Source organism: Ovis aries, chromosome 5, assembly GCF_016772045.2.
Source record: "Ovis aries strain OAR_USU_Benz2616 breed Rambouillet chromosome 5, ARS-UI_Ramb_v3.0, whole genome shotgun sequence".
Taxonomy (NCBI): Eukaryota; Metazoa; Chordata; class Mammalia; order Artiodactyla; family Bovidae; genus Ovis; species Ovis aries.
The window spans coordinates 52,959,818-52,979,119 of NC_056058.1; the positions used below are offsets into that span (position 1 = coordinate 52,959,818).

Sequence of the window (19,302 nt, forward strand, 5' to 3'; positions counted from 1 at the left end):
GATTCCTTGGTCAGGAAGATCCCCTGTGGAAGGAAATGGAAACCCACTCCAGGATTCTTTTGAAACTCAGAGAGCTGAAGATTCTTATGTAAAGTCACAAGATGGGTCACAGATAAAGTTGGGACAGGTGAGGCTCCAGGGCTGGCCCTTGCACAGAGGCAAGCTCAGGGCAAGGGCTTGTGTGCAACTGTGGGTGTCTCACCTGACAGCACCCTCACAACAAACACAGGCTCCAGTGCACCCTAAGGGCTCTTTATTGTGGGTGAGAGCCCCAGCCAAAGGAGTGCTGCAGCTCAGGACAAGCCCCAGGCACTGTCCAGACTCCAGGATCTTCAGGAAGAGAGAGGTCTGGGGCTCCAGGCCTCAGGACAGTCCTTGGGCCACAGAACACCATGAAAATACAGAGCTAAAAACTTCCTGAATGTCTCTGGCTGGGAACAAGTTGGTCCAACATGGTCTATAACCACCTTCTTTTGGATCACTGGAACACAAAAAAAGTGCCAATGCAGGGGTTGATTGGAGTCCACCCAGGCTAGATTCTTGAAGTCCTCCTCGAAGGCCAGATCTGTGGTGTTCAGCTGTAGCACCAGGAAGACACACCCGTGGGTGCCCATGCTCTGCATGACTACTGGCTGCTCCAAAACCTTAGGGTCATTCCCATACAGGAACCAAGCCTGAGCCAGCACATTGCCAAAGGCAGACAGGATCATCTTGGCCCACAACTGATCTGGCTGGAAGCAGTGTGGTTCTAAGTTGGACGACTCCAGAAAATACTGAGTGTGAGGATAGGGATAAAAATAGCCCTCCAGAAATCCATTGTCATCATTCACATCATGAACATTGCACTCCTAAAGACTGATGGTGGGAGTTATGGGATTGAAGTTCTCAAGAACATGATTCTCAGTAGCTTCTGCCTCCTCCCGGGGGCCAATGGGAGGCAGAGGATCCTCGGCATTCACTTGGGCTCTACCGGAACTATGGACCTGGATCAGGGTCGACTCTTATTTCCAGGTGGTGGATCACATGTTGTTTTGGGCATAGATCTGCCTGATCAGAGAAGGATGCTTGAGAATCTGGGTTTTACACAGCTGCATCAGGCTGTCCACAATGACTGGGCAATAGGTCTCTCTCTTAGGGATGTCTTCAGTAGAGTGCCAGAGATGAGCTGAGAGATTGCATTCAGAACAGGTTCATCTTGATCTTCTGTGTGGTTTCTTGGATCACCAGTAAGGCTAGGCACTTTCTCAGGATGGCCTTCTGTTAACTTGGTTTTGTTAAGCCAGAGAGCCTGCTTTACACCCTCGAGGACGTGGCAACACTGGTGGAAGACGTAGCAGACCTGGTCCTTGTACAGCAGGTGCTCACGCAGCAGGGGCAAGAGGGGCATCCAGTCAGGGTCTCAGGATGGGAAGACTGGCCGTGCCAGCCTGGGCATAGAGTGCATCTTCCCTGTGAAGGTGAAGGACTCTAGCCCAGGAATCGTGTATACCCTGTGTCGGGGAGGAGGCTCTGGCTTCTGCATGAATCACATGCCCCAATCATTTGCCCTGCATCTCGGGGCCCTGCAGCACAGAAGGCCAAGCCACCTGGGGCAAACCTTTGTGGGCTGCCACACCAGCACCTTGCAGATCTGATCTCAAAACCTCCACCTGGATGCTGTCATCTTCCCTTGTGCAAGGCCCACGCCAGTATTCTTGCCTGGGAAATCCCATGGACAGAGGAGCCTGGCAGGCTGCAGTCCAGGAGTTTGAAAAGAGTCTGGCATGACTGAGCGTGCAAGCATACACACACACACACACGTACAGAGAGAGAGACTAGGCCATGCCTCTTCTAACTTTCAATGACTTCCTATAATACTTATTATGAAATCTACACTCTTACCCTGGTCCAGGATCCTCTGCATGGCTTGACCTGCCCCTGTGTGTTTCTCAGACCTGAACTCTCACTTCTGCTCCAACTCTCTGGCTTTCTTGGTTTTTTTAAACATGCCAAGCATAGTCTGACTTCAGACATCCGAGCCTTTGTTCTTATCATTTCATCTACCTAGAATATGCTATTTCCAGAATTTCACATGACTGGCTTCTTGCCCTAGCTCACATATCACTTACTCAGAGTCCCAGTCTCTGCTCTTTGTCTCCCTATCCTCTGCCCAAGACATTTTTTCATATTACCAAGTTCTAATTTATTCATAACGTGACTATTTGAAATGATTTTGCTTATTGAATTACTGGTTTAAAATCTGCATTGCTTGCCTAGAATGACAGTTCCATGAGGAAAAGAACCATGTCTACCTGTTCATCTCTAGGTCCCAACACACAGAGCTTACAACAGAATGCCGCACCTAGTCAATGGTGGATCTCAGTAATTAGTTGTTGAACAAACGGATTTGGGTAAAAGGTAGAGAAAAGGGTAGGACAAATGGAGATGAAAAACAAGAGATACCTTGAAGATTTATTGTAAAGTGGATAGACAACACAACTGGGTTTAGAGAAAGGCCATTGATGCCATTAACTCCGAGAATATGATAGAATATAATGAATGAGAGTAGCAAACAGATATTTGGCTTTGGACTTGAATGTGATGTTCTGGCAGGTCTATGTTAAGATGCCCAGCAGGTATATATAAGTTGGAAACCAAACTTGAAGCCATTTGCATAATGATGACAGTCCACTGAGACTGAGTCAGGTCAACAGGGGGATGGTATGGGGGGAAAACAGAACTTAAAAGATGAGCAGATTTGTGTCCAAACATCCTGTGTGCAGGAAACATGCTGGGACAAGTGACATGTGATAAATAAGGAGCAAGGGCTAGAGCTTCATGAGGCCATGGGGACACTGACAACTCAGCAAGTGGAGGGTGCATTATGCAGACAAACATCATTATTACCTGCCATACGGTGCCCTTTGACCTCCCCAAAACAACTGTCAGTAGGAGACTACACTCTCAAAGGGGATCTGTGTGACTGGCTTGATTTCTGCCCTCCTAATCTGTAAGGGGGCACAGAACGAGGACTGGCCAACATTAATGATATTAATGATGTGCCTCTTCTCTAGGGAGATGATAATCCAAAACCGTTATGGAAAAAATATATAAAAAACTCCAAAGCTACATTTGTTGAGTACTAACTTATGAGAGGGTGATGCACTAAATATTTGATACGTATTCTCTTATTTGATCCTATAAGGAACTACAATTATTACCTGTTTTATAGACGTGAGCATTGTGACTAGAAGAGTAATTCAACTTTCTCAGCTGGTGAATGATGGAGCTGGAATTTGCTCCCAGAACTGTCTGATCCTAAAGCCACCACTTTTAACCATGGTGCACGAACACTCCCCAGCATAGGAAGTAGTCATTTTTAGCTTAAGTTGTAGATTGCTTTGTAGGTTTCTTTCCCTTTCCATCCCCAAATTGTGAATGTTATGTTAATAAACCAGGCAAATTTTATTTGCAATAATGCAGGGTGACCAAAATTATAAGATTTTCCTTTTGTACTGAACAAAAGTTCCTCATGCCATTTTATTCACTCTCCTTTGTGTTATACAATTGCCTTGAAGAACTGCTGTTGCTTCTTGCTGTTGTTCAGTTGTCAAGTCATGTCTGACTCTTCATGACCCCATGGACTGCAATACGTCAGGTTTCCCTGTCCCTCACCATCTCCTGGAATTTGCCCAAATTCTTGTCCATTGAATCCGTGATTCCAGCCAACCATCTCATCCTCTGTAAGTTATTGCTTACAGAAAGTGAATCTCCCTCAGGATATCCTAAATTACAGGGTTCTTGGGGTATCTGGAATAGAAATAGTGTTTTACATCACCCTCTGCCTCCACTCCCCGACCTGAAATTATTGTGGGAATCTGTTCCTGGAAATAATCACAATAACTAAATGGGTGCTCTAGGTGATTATTGAACATCCTTCGGGACGTGCTATTGATATACTTTGGCAATTGCTCTTGAAGTCCCCTGAAGTTGTGATATGCCTCTGGCCATAGATTTCCTCTATTTACCCTTCATATTGTTGTTGGACAATCTTTCTCTGCTGCAATGAGGCTTATGCTGCCCTTCAAAATGTCAAAGGATTTCCACCAGACAATTGTCTGTTGATCTGGGTCTCTTAGACTGTCTCCTTGAAGGCACTTGGAGCTGTTGTAGTGAAGCCTCCTTCCTGCCGTCCAGTATCTTCCTTGATCTTGGGTAGAACCTTCAGCACCATCGCTTGCACTCCTGTTTTCAGCTGTCTTGAACCCAGGTGTTCAGTGGCACACAAGTAATGGCAGAAGAGGGACCTGGTGGAGTCAGTGAATGCCTGGTGAGGGCCACTCAAATGGCTCTTAGTCCTCATTGGCTGAGAATCAAATACAAATTAGCTGTGTGGACTAGAACTATAATGGGCTTATAGAAATATTTCTGAGAGCATCAAGACTAATGAATCAGCGTGGTTTGGGGGAAGTTCTAAATGAATTCTAAATGGATGCCTCTGACTTCATGCCCAGTAAATATGTAGTGATGCAAGGAGGCACTTTCTTTAGCCCATCAATAATTTATTAATGGGTACTTGTGCTAGACAAGATGTTCCTTAGAGTTTCAAAATGACTTCCTTTTGGTTAGCTCTGTGTCTTTCTCACAGAACTTTCCCCACTTCTCTTAAAAGCAGCCATCACCCTCTTTGGCGCATAAGTTACCTCTCTCCAATTTGGGCACAGAGTAAACTGTGTTGCCTTACTGGATTATCAACTTGTTGAGGGCAGCTCTAGTCTCATTAATCATTGCAGCCTCTACAGTGTCTGACATAGTTCTTTGTACAAATAGATATGTAAATATTTGGTTAAATATTTGAGTAAATAAATGATTATAAGAGACATGGAACAGAACTACGATTTCAAAAGCTTTTTTTGTTGAACTCCAACAACCTTAGTTGTCATTAACTCATTGGGCTTCTGGGAAAGGACTCTTTCTGGACTCTGATTCGCTAGTAGCAAAGCACTGATGTTCTCAAACTGGGCTCCAACCCCTTGGTTACTTCCATTGGACAGTTACTTTCTCTTTCTTTCTTTAGGCCTATATGTACAAATGTCCTTGGGCAAAATGGCAATATGAGAAATGCATTTTCTTATTGTCTTTGGTGCAAATTAGAACTCCATCTCTGTTCCATCCATAGTTCTTTCTCTAATTTTCCATTTAAATTTATAATTTTATTTAATATCCTATCGAGGGGTAATTTTAGCCTCTGTGTTCAATAGGATGGTACTACAACAGAGTAGCAGTATGTGACAACTCTCGAGATCTTATTTACATATATGAAAAATTCAAGGGGTTGGTCAAGAGGCATCAGGTTGAATCCAGTTTCTATCAGATGCATAAATCTTTTTCTTTTTTTTAATGTCATAGACATTCTTTTTTTCTGATGGAATGGAAACCAGATTTATCATGAAGATATATGACATTGGTTGCATTTTCAAACAATTGCCTGATGTCCTCTGGCAGTCTTTGGAACCACACATTGCAAGCCAGCCTGCCATTTGGAGAGACCCTAGGGTAATTGGGAGATGTGCTTGAGGCTCAGATCATTGTCTATAAAGGTAACCTGAGATTTCTTTGGCAGCAGCTAAGCACATCTGCATTATACAGCTTAAGAATGTCTCCCAACTCACGTTTGAATTGTGTGCTTTGGCTCCTTAAATCTTGTGCCCCGTGTGTGTGTCTGTATAGGTCAATCATTACCAGGCTTTCCAACTCCACGCACATTTTTGGAAAAGATGCAGAGTGACTGATGCATACAATGACTGGATTAGAATTGCCTGGTACCTTGTCAAGATTTTTTAAAAGTGAATCATATATATATATATTTTACCATCTATGTACCTAAAAAACAAAACAAAACAAAAAAACCCCAAACTGGGATTTTTAGCTTTATCCCCAAAGCAGTTTCTTATTTCTAAAAACTTTAAAATTCTAGAACATAAACATATAAATCTATATTACTCATCCTTGTGGCTTCATGAAGGGCCAATTCTCTGGTATTTTTATAGAAACCTTTTTATTTAACCTCTTCAGAACCCCTTTTCATCACTAGAATCAGTCTTCCATTGGGGACCAACATCTCAGGAGTAAAAAAAATTAGACACACCGCAGGAAATCAGGCTCTGCTGTATCCAGCTAAAATCTCTGGGTACCATTGTCCCAGGTGATAGTCTGTTCATCTACTCATGTTTTCATTTGTTCACTCACTTGTACATTCTAACAAACCTTCGACACCTACTTACTTACAGAGTGCTTTCCCTGTGCCCGGTACAGAACTAGGATTGGGGATACGGTGGTGATCTCTGCTAGGGATGTGTTGTTGCTCGGAGTGAGCAAATATCAGATGGAGGTTGAGGATATTTAACAAAAGGAACTATGTGTAAATAAGTTTGGTGTAATTAATAGGGCGCTTTGGGATCAGACAAGCTTGGTGTGACCTCTTGGTGATTATTTAAACTCTCAGAGTTTCTTTTATTCTCCCCACAAGGCCAACAATTCTGGGTTGTTGTAGGAATTAAATGTATGTGAATATGTTTGGGAGTCATCGTCAGTTTTGTTAGTTTGGCTACAGACAATGACATGAATATTTAAGGAAACTGGTGTCAGTGCAATTTTGAAACTAAAAACTTTGTGATCTCTTCCTCTTCCAGGGGTGTTCCTTCCAATAGTTTTTCTTTTTTTCACTCCATTTTGACTGGGCATTGGGTGCTTGAATGACCTCTTTGCAGTGATGAGTTAAGCAAGGCTATTTTTTGCAGTGAGTTGATTTCTCTGGGACTTGACCAAATGCAACCCTAATAGCATTGTGAATGAAAAATGTTGCCTGGCAAATCAGTAAACAGAGGCTGTTACAGCCATCAGGCACTACAGCCACCCCAGACTGCGAGCCCTTAGGGAACTCAAGATGGAGACAAACAGGCTGGCAAGCCCTCAGCCACTGCAGCCACCCCCACACATGCACTGTGAGGGGATTCAGGATTCTGGCCCCAGATAGCTGAGGCACATATCAAAGGAGTGATTTCAATGAGCTGAGACTCTCGCATCTTCTCATACATAGAAAAGTGCTAAATTCATGAACTCGAGGTGTCTGGCTTTCTTTAATTATCAGTAATCATTCCTTAAATTTAAAAAATTGTTTATTTACCTATTTATTTTTGGCTGTTTTGGATATTTTTTGTTGCTGCCTAGGCTCCTCTCTAGTTGTGACGGGGGCTACTCTTCGTTGCAGTGCTTCGGCTTCTTATGGTGGTGGCTTCTCTTGCGGCAGAGCACAGGCTCTAGGTGTGTGGGCTTCAGTAGTTGCAGAGCATGGGCTCAATAGTTGGGTTTCCCAGGCTCTAGAGCACAGGCTTAATAGTTGTGGTGCAGGGGCTTAGTTGCTCCGAGGCATGTAGGATCTTCCCCAGACCAGGGACTGAACCCTTGTCTCTGGCATTGGTAGGGGAATTCTTTACTGCTGAGCTGCCAGGGAAGCCCCAGCAGTAATCTTATGAAGTTCCACTACCTAGTCTTTGTAGACTTCCCAGATGGTTCTCATGGTAAAGAACCTGCCTGCTAATGCAGGAGACACAAGAGATACCATTTCAATCCTTGGGTCAAGAAGATCCCCTGGAGGAGGGCATGGCAACCCACTCCAGTATTCTTGCCTGGAGAACCCATGGACAGAGGAGGCTGGCACGCTACAGTTCAGCTCTTTGGGCGCAAAGAGTTGGACACAACTGGAACAACTGAGCACTTACATACCTAGTCTTTGTAGCAAAAACGCCTCCATATCATGGCTCCTCCATGACTTCATCAGAGCAGTCCCTCAGAGTTATCTAAGAAGCAGCATCCCAGGCTTACGTTCTCAGTTTTGGCTGCCAAGCAACACACAACTCTCTACATTTAAGTTGTGCATTTTTTTCTTTTTTAGTTGACAGTATGGATAATTCAATGTTTTGAGAACTAAACTGAAATCAACCACCTTATATTCCCAACTAACACTCATTCTGACATAACCTTGTCAGTTTCTTTTTTGTAGTAATGTATGATTCCATTTATATAAAATGTCCAGAATGGACAAATCATTTAAAAAGTTTTTATGGGGTTATAGTGGAGTACAGCTGATTTACAATGTTGTATTAGTTTCTGCTACACCACAGAGTGAATCAGTTTTACGTATACATATATCCTCTCTTTTTTTAGATTCTTTCCCCATATAGGCCATTACAGAGTACTGAGCAGGCGCCATAGAGAAGGTTCTTATTTGTTAATCTATTTTTTATATAGTAGTGTGTATAAGTCAATCCCAATCTCCCAAGTTATCTCCCCCTCCCATTTCTCTCCTGGTAATCATAAGTTTAACACGCCAATTTTGTGCCATTCTAAGCAAACACTCTCATTCCTGCAATTAAATTTAACACACATTTATTGAGCACCCTCCAGATGCCATCACCTGTGCTAGCTACTGAGGGTTAGCAAGATGAATGAAAAATGAATCCCTCCTCCATGAATACCTGTAGATAACTCAAAAGGCAAGGGAAAGTGCACTGGCAATGAAAGTGATATTTCAGAGCATTCCTGAATTTCCCAGCTTTGACTTCTCAAGTCCTTGAGATAAACCTTTCCATTTGTTATTTGGTTTTTGCCCTTCTCTCTTCATGCTTTCCCCACCTGCAGATGCCATCGGTAGGATTCATTTCTATGAGTATGACATGTTTGGATTTAGTTGTGAAAAATGCCTTTTACAAACAATGGCTTGACTGCTGAATCACTGTAAAATGGTATGAGGTGTTCTAAAAGAGCTTTCCTCTATCATTCTTTGCAAACCACAGCTATTTCTAAGGCAGGTGAGTCTGTTTTTAAATGAACTAATTATCCATCTCCAAGGATAATTGTGCTTAGAAATCCTAGTATCCCTTGCCTTTATTCTATCCCCCTCCTCCCAGGAAGAAGCAGACTTTTAGAAAAGGGGTCACTCACTTCACCAGCATGAATAAGTAATGTGGTACCCTCCCATCGACTCATTCACACAGACCCATGGGGTACAGGCAGAAAGTGGTGGAAGAGGGACAGAGGAGGTGATGGAGCCAAGCATAACTATAACCACATTGCCACTTACCTACTGAATATTTCTATGTGCCAGGCACTTTCAGAAATTCTTTAAAATATAAATTTACTTATTTTAATTGGAGGTTAATTACTTTACAATATTGTATTGGTTTTGCCATACATCAACATGAATCCGCCACAGGTATACACATATTCCCCATTCTGCACCCCCCTCCCTCCTCCCTCCCCGTACCATTCCTCTGGGTCATCTCAGTGCACCAGCCCCAAGCATCCAGTATCATGCATTGAACCTAGACTGGCAATTTATTTCATATATGATATTATACATGTTTCAATGCCATGTATAATATCATATATTATATAATATCATATATTATATCCCACAACAATCCCGGATTTTTCTATCTCTAATATATATATGAAGTAAATATCCTCAGAGAAGTAAAGTGATTATCTCATGAGCATGCAGCTGGTAGGCACCTCTTTCACACCTTGCTCTGCCTGATTCTAAAACCTGTTCCTTTTTATTATAACTAGGCTTTTTAAACTTTCCCCACAGGTTGCTTCAGGGAGTTCAATAAATTCCATGTATGCATATAGAAAACTATTTAGAAAAACATTAAAATGCACACTAGAGACCACTGACATGTTATTGAAATCTCTGACTGATTGCTTTTTAAACAGAAAGTGTTTTTGAACTTAACTCCTAAGTGTTTTTGGATTTGATATTGCTTGTATCTGTTGCATATTTTGGAAAGGCAACGGAGACATCGTTTGAAAAATGGGTTTCCTAGGTGGAAGATAAAAGGTTGACAATTACTGGCTTACAAATTACACTATTCCTTTGCCAAGAGATCTGTTGCATAATGCATAGCAAACATGGTAAGGATGGTGCCAATGTGCATAACACAACATAGGCAATGAGCATCACACTGTGAATGATACAACATAGTCAAGCAGGTTGCTCGAAGCAGGACTGTGGGGGTAGGCAAGGGTAGACTTCTTTTGTTTTTTATGGCTATGCGTAAAATATTGCCTGTGTATTTGCTGGAACCAGTTGTTTCAAAGTCGGGCAGTTACATTCTTTTTTCCCCCTTATTCTCCAATCTGTTTTAAGGAAGAGTGTATTTCTGTTGGTTAGGTTTCATGCTGATGAGATCACAGTTTCAAAACACATATGTGGACTTGGCTTCACTCAACATCATGATCAAATTATGCACTCCTAACTTGGACCATTTGTTCCAGAAAATTGTCATTATTTTGAAGAAAACCTGAAAAGGTGTTAACTTCGTATGTGAAGAGCAGCCAATACTTGCTTTTCAGATCAGCATAACATTAAAAAAAAATAAAAACACTTCAGATCTCAAAGTGAGTTCACTTACAACTTTATTCTGCAGACTTCCTTTCAGAGACTGTATGGTGGTACAAACAACTTTAGCTATTATTTGTATTTTGGGAGTCAAGTTCAATGGTATTTTCAGGAAGAAACTGAGGGGAGTGACTAAACTGAACATTTCCTATTATCTCAAAATTTTAGGTGGAACTGAGGCTACAAAGAATGATCTCAAAGGGTCTCCCATTCTGACTTTAAAATTATACCAGTCGAATCCCAATTCTTTCTTGTGGAGGCTTTATTTTAATGAGACAGACTGCTGTCTGCTGCCTTCTTCCTCTGTTGCATCTTAGTATGCTTCTGAAGATTGGGCGGCAATATTTTATCTTTTGTCATCAGTCACAGTATCTCTATAACAGGAGACAGCTTCATTTTACAGATATGGAAGCAGAGGTCACCTGAGGTTAAGTGATTTGTCCAAACCATATGTGAACTATGTCGAATCCAAAGCTGAATACAGCACTAGACATTTTTCTGCAAATAAGAAGTAGTGATCAAGAATCTAGAACCTTAATCTTTGCCTTCTATTGTTATGATTTTGAGTATGAGTGTGTGTTTGTATGTGAATGTTTGAGTTCAGAGATTGTATTGAATTCATCTTTGTACCTTAAATACCTAACAGCTATGATGGATACAATATAGTACTTAGTAAATCTGTGTGGAATGGATGAGAGGGTCCCAAGAATGCAACCTGTCTGGCAGAAGATACTGGCATTTCTATTTTTAACCATTTGGTATCGATTATTCTCAGTTCCCTATTCTGCCACCCATCTCCCCCACCAAAGCCTGATCCCCCATTACCGAGAAATACGTTTATACCAAATAATAACCTTTACCTAAAACTACACAGTGGGAAGAGCAACAAATTTGCAAACAGAGCTGAATTTCAATCTTTGGGCATCTTTGGTAACTTCTTTATGCCTCAACTTGAGCTGAACAACAACAAATACGGCTGCTTCTACCTCTTTAATGGATACTACCAACATTCATTAAGCACTCGCCTAGAGCTGGGGAATGTGCTAGGGGTCTAACATGCAGATCATCGTATTTTATCTGCACAGCACACCTGAGAGGCAGTCTTCTTATTATCTCCATTTTACCCTGGCTCAGAGACATTCAGTCTTCTGTACAATGTTACACCACCAGTCGGGGAGAGCTGAGAGAGGTAATGGCTCTGACAGGCCCTCCATCAACAGTAGCTATTAAGATGATGCTGATAATTCAGGAGTCCTTGGGGCATGTAACACAATGAATGTGCAGCATCTTAGCGTGAGTAAGTTGATGAGATCAATTCCCTCCCTGATAACACAGACAGTCAGTATAAAATCTATCTCCCTTTAAGGGAGAGGAAACTTAAGGATGTGTTAGGGGGCGAGGATGTGGGAGGTGATCACATTATTCCAAAATTAAAATTGTCCTTTTGAGAACACACTCTTCAACATTCAGCTCTGGGGGTGTGTGAAAGTGGGGAACAGGAAATAGAAGCTAAGACACGTTCCATCAGTTCCACAAGTTACCCATGGTGTGTCTTCATGAGCTGTGAGCTTGAATATTACAAGGAACGGAATGCAAAATTCTTCCTCACTCTTCACTTAAGAGAAATCTGTTGCTGGATGTTCAGCCTTTGCACAGAGTGTGGCATCTCACGGTGCTTCAGTGGAGAGCTGCCAGAAGAGAATAATAACACTAGCAGTGTTATCTGGTGACATGGACAGGAATACACTTACAGCCTAGACTTGGCTTCTTGCCTCTTGTTCAGGCACCGAACAGCTGGGATTACTGACAACCTCCCTGAGACACCCTGGGACACACTCGCTTACTGTAGCATTATTTAAATCTCTCTAGATAGTGTATTGCTTTGTTTTCTCCAAGCCAATTATTGCTTTAATCTCACTTCTTATCCTTTGCCTCCCTGAGACTAAAGGAACAAGAAAGAGTACAGATCAGAGGCTACTAACCTGGGTTCTACAAACCCCAACGTGAATAGACTTAGGGCCAGCCTCGAACCAAATCCCTGACCTCTCCAAGGATAAGAGGTCCAGACCCTCTCAATTTCTTGAGGATCCAGGTAGATTAAAAAGCAAATATACCTCAAGAGGGCTGTAAAAACAGTTGTTCAGTTTTAACTGTTTATTATACTAAGTGAATTTTTTTAGCACAAAACAATATACAGCAATATATGTGTGCAAAGTCTGCGGTACTAAACAGTGTTTATTAAAAAATGTGAATTCAGAGTGCATTCAGGTGGTGTGGTCACAAGGGTAAGGTTGTGTGGTGAATGTTTTATGTTTTCTTTTTTTTTTCCAGTCCTCAGAATGTGTCTCTGTGAGTGTGTGTGTAATCTCACTTCACAAAGAAGGTTCAGGGACTTCCCTGGCAGTCTAGTGGTTAAGACTTTGCCTTCCAGTGCTGGGGGTGCAGTTTGGATCCCTGATCAGGGAGCTAAGATTTCCTATGCCTCCTGGCCAAAAACCCAAAACATAAGACAGAAACAATATTGCAACAATTTCAGTAAAGACTTTTAAATTGTCCACATTAAAAAAAAAAAAAAAGAAAAAAAGGAAAGACGGTTCATAGTCCAAATGTGAGTATTGCTGGGAATGTGAGTCCCTGGCCACGTGATCTCCCTGGTGCCTTTTTATTCAGCTCTTCCTCAGAGGCTTTGTCCCTGACATTGAATGTGAACTTTCATGTTCAGGTATTCACTGCCTAGGTTTTCTCCAAGCAGTCCATTCTCCCCCAAATTAAGAACTACTTGTCTCAGAAAGAGCCTAACCTGCAGAGTCGGACACGACTGAGTGACTGAACTGAACTAAAATGATGAAGCCCAGACCAATGAAAAGAGCTTCTCATTTCTGAGATACAGAATACTCTTCTTTTAAATTGTCCAAATATTTTAGCCTTGCAATTTAATTTCATATTAAAAGCTCTTTTAAATGACTTGCTGCTTTTTCAAATGTGTAATAGTCTTAAAATTCTTCTTGTTTTATTTGCCACCTCTCCATTCCTATTCCAGAATCCATAAGGTTAAAAACAGGACATTGACTGTTCTGAATAGGCAGGGGTCTAACCCTTACCTTGCTGTGTGACCCTGTGGAAGTACTTTCCCTCTTGGTACTCAGTTGCTATGTCTTTAAGATGAGATGGTGATTCCATTTCACAAGCTCCTTTTAGTTTTTAAAGCTATGATTTCTCTTCCTCCCATTCTTCATTTCTTGCCAAACTATTTCCCAAATACTTTAATATCCAATCTCCAAAGCCACTATCATGGTGTGCTGGCCTACTTGGTTAGACATAAAATAATTTGCTCTTTACTACAACCAAAGGCAGTACTTACTAGCTATAGATTCAGACTTATTTTACCCCATAACCCGATGGCAGCTAGAGGTTTACTTTGTCATCTTGGTGAACAGAACATTTCTGATAATACTCAAGAACTTTAAAACAAAGAGGAAAAAAAATCTGACCTTTGGCCCAAATGGTGCAGTGGTGGAGTCCACCTGCCAACGCAGGAAACACAAGAGACGCAGTTCGATCCCTGGGTCCTGAAGATTCCCTGGAGTAGTAAGAAATGGCAACCCATCCCAGTATTTTTGCCTGGAAAATTCCATGGACAGAGGAGCCTGGCGGTCGACAGTCCATGGGTTCCCAGAGAATCGGACACGACTGAGCACACACACGCGTGCGCGCATTCACACAAGTTGCCGGATATAGTCCTGCACTGACAGTTTGAGGACAGTAGATGGCGATATGAGTGCATCAAATAACAAGCGCATCCTTGATTGGTCCAGCATTAAAATCCCAATGATTGAGGCCAGAGTAGGTTAATACATTAGTTAAAGAAACAAAGTTAAATATAATCAGATATTGGAGTGTTAGCTAATACTCTGAATGTGTTCAGTAACCTGATTCTTATTGAAAGAAAAGAGTGTTAGATCAGAAATTATTTTATGCTACTGCTGAGTCTATCTTCATGCTAATTCTTGGGGCAAGAGCTGGCAATAAACCCATGTATCCCATAAAATGTATCTAATTCACACATTTCTCTCCAGTTTTGGTTTTAATCTTTTAAAAATAGCAGTTGTTTGGAATGGAGTGTGCCCCGCATATATTATTCATGGATGAAGTACTACATTCTCATTAGGAATGTGAGTCCTAAGACATTGGTGTTTGAAAGGGGAAATGGCTGACTTACTGTAAGCTGTTGCCTGGGCCATTATTGACTGGCAGGATCAACTGGAAGCACTTTGTTAGTGGATTAGGTTGCCCTGGAAATGCCTTCCTGAAACTCTAATGATGCACTTAAGGGAACCCTCTGGGACAGGAGTAAAATGTCTCTTTGCAGGCGTGTCTTCCACTAGAGTCCTCTTGGGATAAGATGGGAGGGGGCGGGGGCACATCCAGAGGGAAGCTTCGTAAGGAAACAGACCCAGAAAAAAGTTGCAGGTAACGATGTCTTACATGGAAGCCAAGATAATGACTTACTGATAGAAACCTTGTTTTTTCCTGAGGGTACCAGTTCTTCCTATAGTCTTGAGAAGGAGCATCAGTAATTCCAGAGAGACTGAAGGTATGGATGTATATATTCATCATTTATTTATTTGCTGGGGTGAGGGTGGCAGAGGAATGGAGAGAAAGAAACAAAAAAAACAAAAACAGGAGAGGGCATCTGAGAGAATATGGCTTAGTTCTCTTGGGGGGAAAAAAACCACTTTGTAGCTTGAACATTGGGGTCACTGGGTACGCTTTTTTTTTTCCTTTTAAACAAGCTTTAGAGGGGTAATTTGCCCTTCAGCAGAAATTTAGTGCACACTCAAAAGAATTGTTTGTTGGTTTTTTAAAAATGAAAAACCGCCGTGTTCATCTGGGTTGAGGGGTTGTTTCTGGGGCATGGTGGTGGCTGTGGAGGTCTAGAGACAGCACGAAAGGGCAAAGCAAAGGCCCTTGGAAACTCCAGACTCCGGGACAGGACCAGGAGGGAAGCGACTGCGTCGCGCTCCGTCCCCGCCCCGAGCCCGGAGCGCCCGGGGGACTCGCGTGCCCACGGCCGGAGCGCGGCGTCCCCGTGCCGTCCCGGCGACCTGCCACCGAGGCGGACGTGACTCGGAGCTGCCTCCGCTCTCTCCAAGCCATATTCCTTTAAGATGATGTAATAGTCATTTCCCTGGATGGTTTCTTGCCTGCACTGCTGAAACAACAGCATCCGAACTGCACTGGGAACTGTGGAACCACCCAGCTCCTCCGCCGGAGAAGCCCGAGCCCGAGCCCCGCGCCGGCATCTCTACGCCGCGGCGGCCGCCCGCTCCCACCTGGCTGGGAACATGGGAGCCCGCTTGCCCTTGCCGGCAGGTGGGGTGGCTACCTGGGACCCCAGCAGGGAGCATCTGTCTTGCTTCTGGGCTTTCTGAAAAGCTTCCAAGTCCCGGTACCTCTTGCAACTCTCTTTTGTTTTAAGGATTCTTTCCAAAGGTTTGATTTTTTTTTTTTTTTTCCTTCCTGGAGAAGCTTTGAATATTTTTCTCTGCTTTGCTTCTTCAATCCAACCACCTCTAGTCACGGTTTAACTTTTTTGTGACTTGTTTTAACTTGAGATTGGAAGTGAATATATACATACATATACGCAAATATACATTTATATAAATATTTATATATATAATTATTATTTTCTAAGAGCACATCTCTCTGGCACTTTTCATTGATACCTCTGTATTTTACCTGTTTGGGATTTTGACAAGCTCCAGACTCTGTGTGTGGCTGGGGATTTGGACAGCTTTGCAAATGGGTATTTCTTCACAAGAACTGTTTCCAGCACTCACTGAGGTAAGTTCCAGGGCTTATTGCTTTTCCTCTCCAGCTGAGGAAAGAAAATAAATCTCCTTTTAGAAGTTGAAAATTGCATATTCATTTTTAATGCAGAAATCAAATAGAAATGTTTTTAATACTAAATGCTGGAGACAGAGGGATATAGATAAATATGTAGACACGAAATACCTTGAAAGAAGCTATGATTTAGTTGAAGAATGGCTGAAATCAGTAATTCCAGGGCTGCTTATGTAAAATAATCTCTCCCTCCCTCCCTTTCAGTTTCCCTCCCTCCTTCTACCTCCCTCTCCTCTCTCCAGCAGTCTCTTTTTTTCTGACTCATGCTGTGTTTGAGGAAATAATTTTCTCTCTTTTCCTGCAGACAGACCTCTCAGTAACTGAGGACCTGACCGGCCTTGCCTACTGAGCTTGGGGGAAAACTGGATGCAGATGAGTTGATTATATTCCATGAAGTCATAGCTCACCACCTGCCAGGGTTTAAACTACTTCTGTAGCATCACTTCACCTGTGGACTCTTTGAAATTTTGCTTTGTTGGGGGAAAAAAAAACTGGGGTAAGAGGAGGTTGTTTTTAACAAGTTAACATCCTCTCCCTCCCTTATAAGTTGCTGCAAAGGATCAGGCTGTGACTCCATTGGATCGCTCCTTCACATCAAAATAGGAGAAGAGAAAGAAGAAAGGGACCATGGCTCTGAGTGGCAACTGTAGTCGTTATTATGCTCGAGAACAAGGGGCTGCAGTTCCCAACTCCTTCCCTGAGGTCGTGGAGCTGAATGTTGGGGGTCAAGTTTATTTCACTCGCCATTCCACATTAATAAGCATCCCTCATTCCCTCCTGTGGAAAATGTTTTCCCCAAAGAGAGACACAGCTAACGACCTAGCCAAGGACTCCAAGGGAAGGTTTTTCATTGACAGAGATGGATTCTTGTTCCGTTATATTCTGGACTATCTCAGGGACAGGCAGGTGGTCCTGCCTGATCACTTTCCAGAAAGGGGAAGACTGAAAAGAGAAGCTGAGTACTTCCAGCTCCCAGACTTGGTCAAACTCCTGACCCCCGATGAAATCAAGCAAAGCCCAGATGAATTCTGCCACAGTGACTTTGAAGATGCCTCCCAAGGAAGTGACACGAGAATCTGCCCCCCTTCCTCGTTGCTCCCTGCTGACCGCAAGTGGGGTTTTATTACTGTGGGTTACAGGGGGTCCTGCACCATGGGCAGAGAGGGGCAGGCGGATGCCAAGTTTAGGAGAGTTCCCCGGATTTTGGTTTGTGGAAGGATTTCCTTGGCGAAGGAGGTCTTTGGAGAAACTTTGAATGAGAGCAGAGACCCTGACCGAGCCCCAGAAAGATACACATCCAGATTTTATCTCAAATTCAGGCATCTGGAAAGGGCTTTTGATATGTTGTCAGAATGTGGATTCCACATGGTGGCCTGTAACTCCTCAGTGACAGCATCTTTCGTCAACCAATATACAGATGACAAGATCTGGTCAAGTTACACCGAGTACGTCTTCTACCGTAAGTACAGAGTGTTCTTGTTGTTTTCCATGTGTATGGATTTGTTTAATAGATATATATGTATATATGGTCTGCGTGTTCAGTCTATGTCTAAGGAATGCTGTTTGGGATTTTTATTTTATTTTTTTAACTCTTGAGGTATAGCTAGAAGATTAGAGGTTATAATCAGCTTTCATGTTTTACCTAAGGTAACTTTTGTTTTCCCAATCAACTCACAGGCTATTTAAAGGCCTCAAAATGACAGTATACAAATGATATTGGTATAGATAATATGTGAAATGAAAATAGATATGTGTGTCTGTCAGATATTGAACTGTGAAGATAAGGCAATGATGAGAACTTGGCTGTTGGGTCATGGGAGTTCGGTAGGCTCAGAGTGGCTGAAGTGCTGCTGACTGTTGTCTTATCTGAACTTTGGAGTCTATTAAGCTGGTTTCTGAAGACTGGCTTTCATCAGGGACGTTGAAAGCAAAATGGATGTTGCACTGAATGACGTGATCTTGGCTAGATGGCAGTACAGACTGATGAAAGACCCCTTCCCCCCGACCCCAAGTCTGAAATTTGCCTGCCTAGGCGTTCACGAATTTGTGATTTGATTCCTTAGCAATTTGTACTGAGATTTGAGTTGCACTGCAGACTTAATTAAGCTGAGCTGCATTTAGGATTCACCCAAAAGGAATGAATCCTTGAGAACTGTCAATCACACACAGTCAGCTTCAGATAAAGGAGGTGATAGAATCACTGGCATAAGAGGAAACCAGAAGAGAAAAAAATAAAGGAAACAATTGTACTGAAGTCTTTATAGTAGAGTTTCTTAGAGTCAATCCAGTTGTTTAAATGACAATTTACTGTACAGAATGCCTTATTTTAAGAATTACTGTAAATTAACCATAAGCCATTGATCTCTGGGAGGAAAGCAATCAGTCAGTCTGTAAAGTTCAGTGCTTGATGAACTGCTGATTTTCAACAGGTCTGGGAGCTGGGTGAAGTGCATTCCATGAGAAATATGTTTCCAGCTTTTCCCTATTCTTATTTTAAGGCAAATCCATAAATTTTGAGGATTGAAATATCTAAATGTCTCTACACGTTAAGGTGTGACTGAATCTGTTGGACTGAGTTTTGCCTACAGTTGTGTTTATTCCTTTGGAGATGATGTTGGGAGCCTTGGTGACAAGGCCTGCAGGAAGCCAAGTTGTTCTGTACTGGGTTATCACAGATTTGGTTTTTAGAAGTGAAAACACATGGATTGTATAGGAAGAACAGCCTGTGGAGAAAAGTGGAATCATCTAGCAGTTCAGTCGCATTCTGATGTTCTGTAACAAACATTATTTGGCTCAATACCCCTATCTATGGCTGTTATCTATAATCTATACGTTTCCCTGTGTTGGGGCTTAGTGGCCAGATTCTGCTTTCTTCCTTCTGGTGAGTTTTCCATTAGCGTAGAGATAAAGCTTTAGCTTTTTAGCTTTCTACAAAGGAATATGACATTATCTGTGAC

General features: G+C 42.4%; 2 protein-coding genes and 1 long non-coding RNA gene across 3 annotated transcripts in view; 1 reads left to right on the forward strand and 2 right to left on the reverse strand.

Moving 5' to 3' along the window:
• Nucleotides 1-332: 332 nt before the first annotated feature.
• Nucleotides 333-4,791, reverse strand: MRPL37 (mitochondrial ribosomal protein L37). Its single transcript, XM_042250825.1, is given in 3 exon segments — nucleotides 333-1,168; nucleotides 1,171-1,562; nucleotides 4,724-4,791. Coding segments are annotated over 3 exon segments (1,296 nt in total).
• A 4,381-nt stretch (nucleotides 4,792-9,172) lies between these two features.
• Nucleotides 9,173-14,133, reverse strand: LOC132659892 (uncharacterized). The gene is made up of 2 exons (XR_009600866.1): nucleotides 13,933-14,133; nucleotides 9,173-12,129 (listed from the first exon to the last, which is right to left on the reverse strand). It is a non-coding gene; the product is annotated as an uncharacterized LOC132659892 (long non-coding RNA).
• A 1,399-nt stretch (nucleotides 14,134-15,532) lies between these two features.
• Nucleotides 15,533-19,302, forward strand: part of KCTD16 (potassium channel tetramerization domain containing 16) — a 322,100-nt gene continuing 318,330 nt past the window's right edge. Inside the window, exons 1-2 of the mRNA XM_012178675.5 lie at nucleotides 15,533-16,285; nucleotides 16,650-17,804. Of these exons, the coding sequence (XP_012034065.1) occupies nucleotides 16,973-17,804 (832 nt within the window). The 5' untranslated portion in view covers nucleotides 15,533-16,285; nucleotides 16,650-16,972. The remainder of the gene's footprint in view (nucleotides 16,286-16,649; nucleotides 17,805-19,302) is intronic.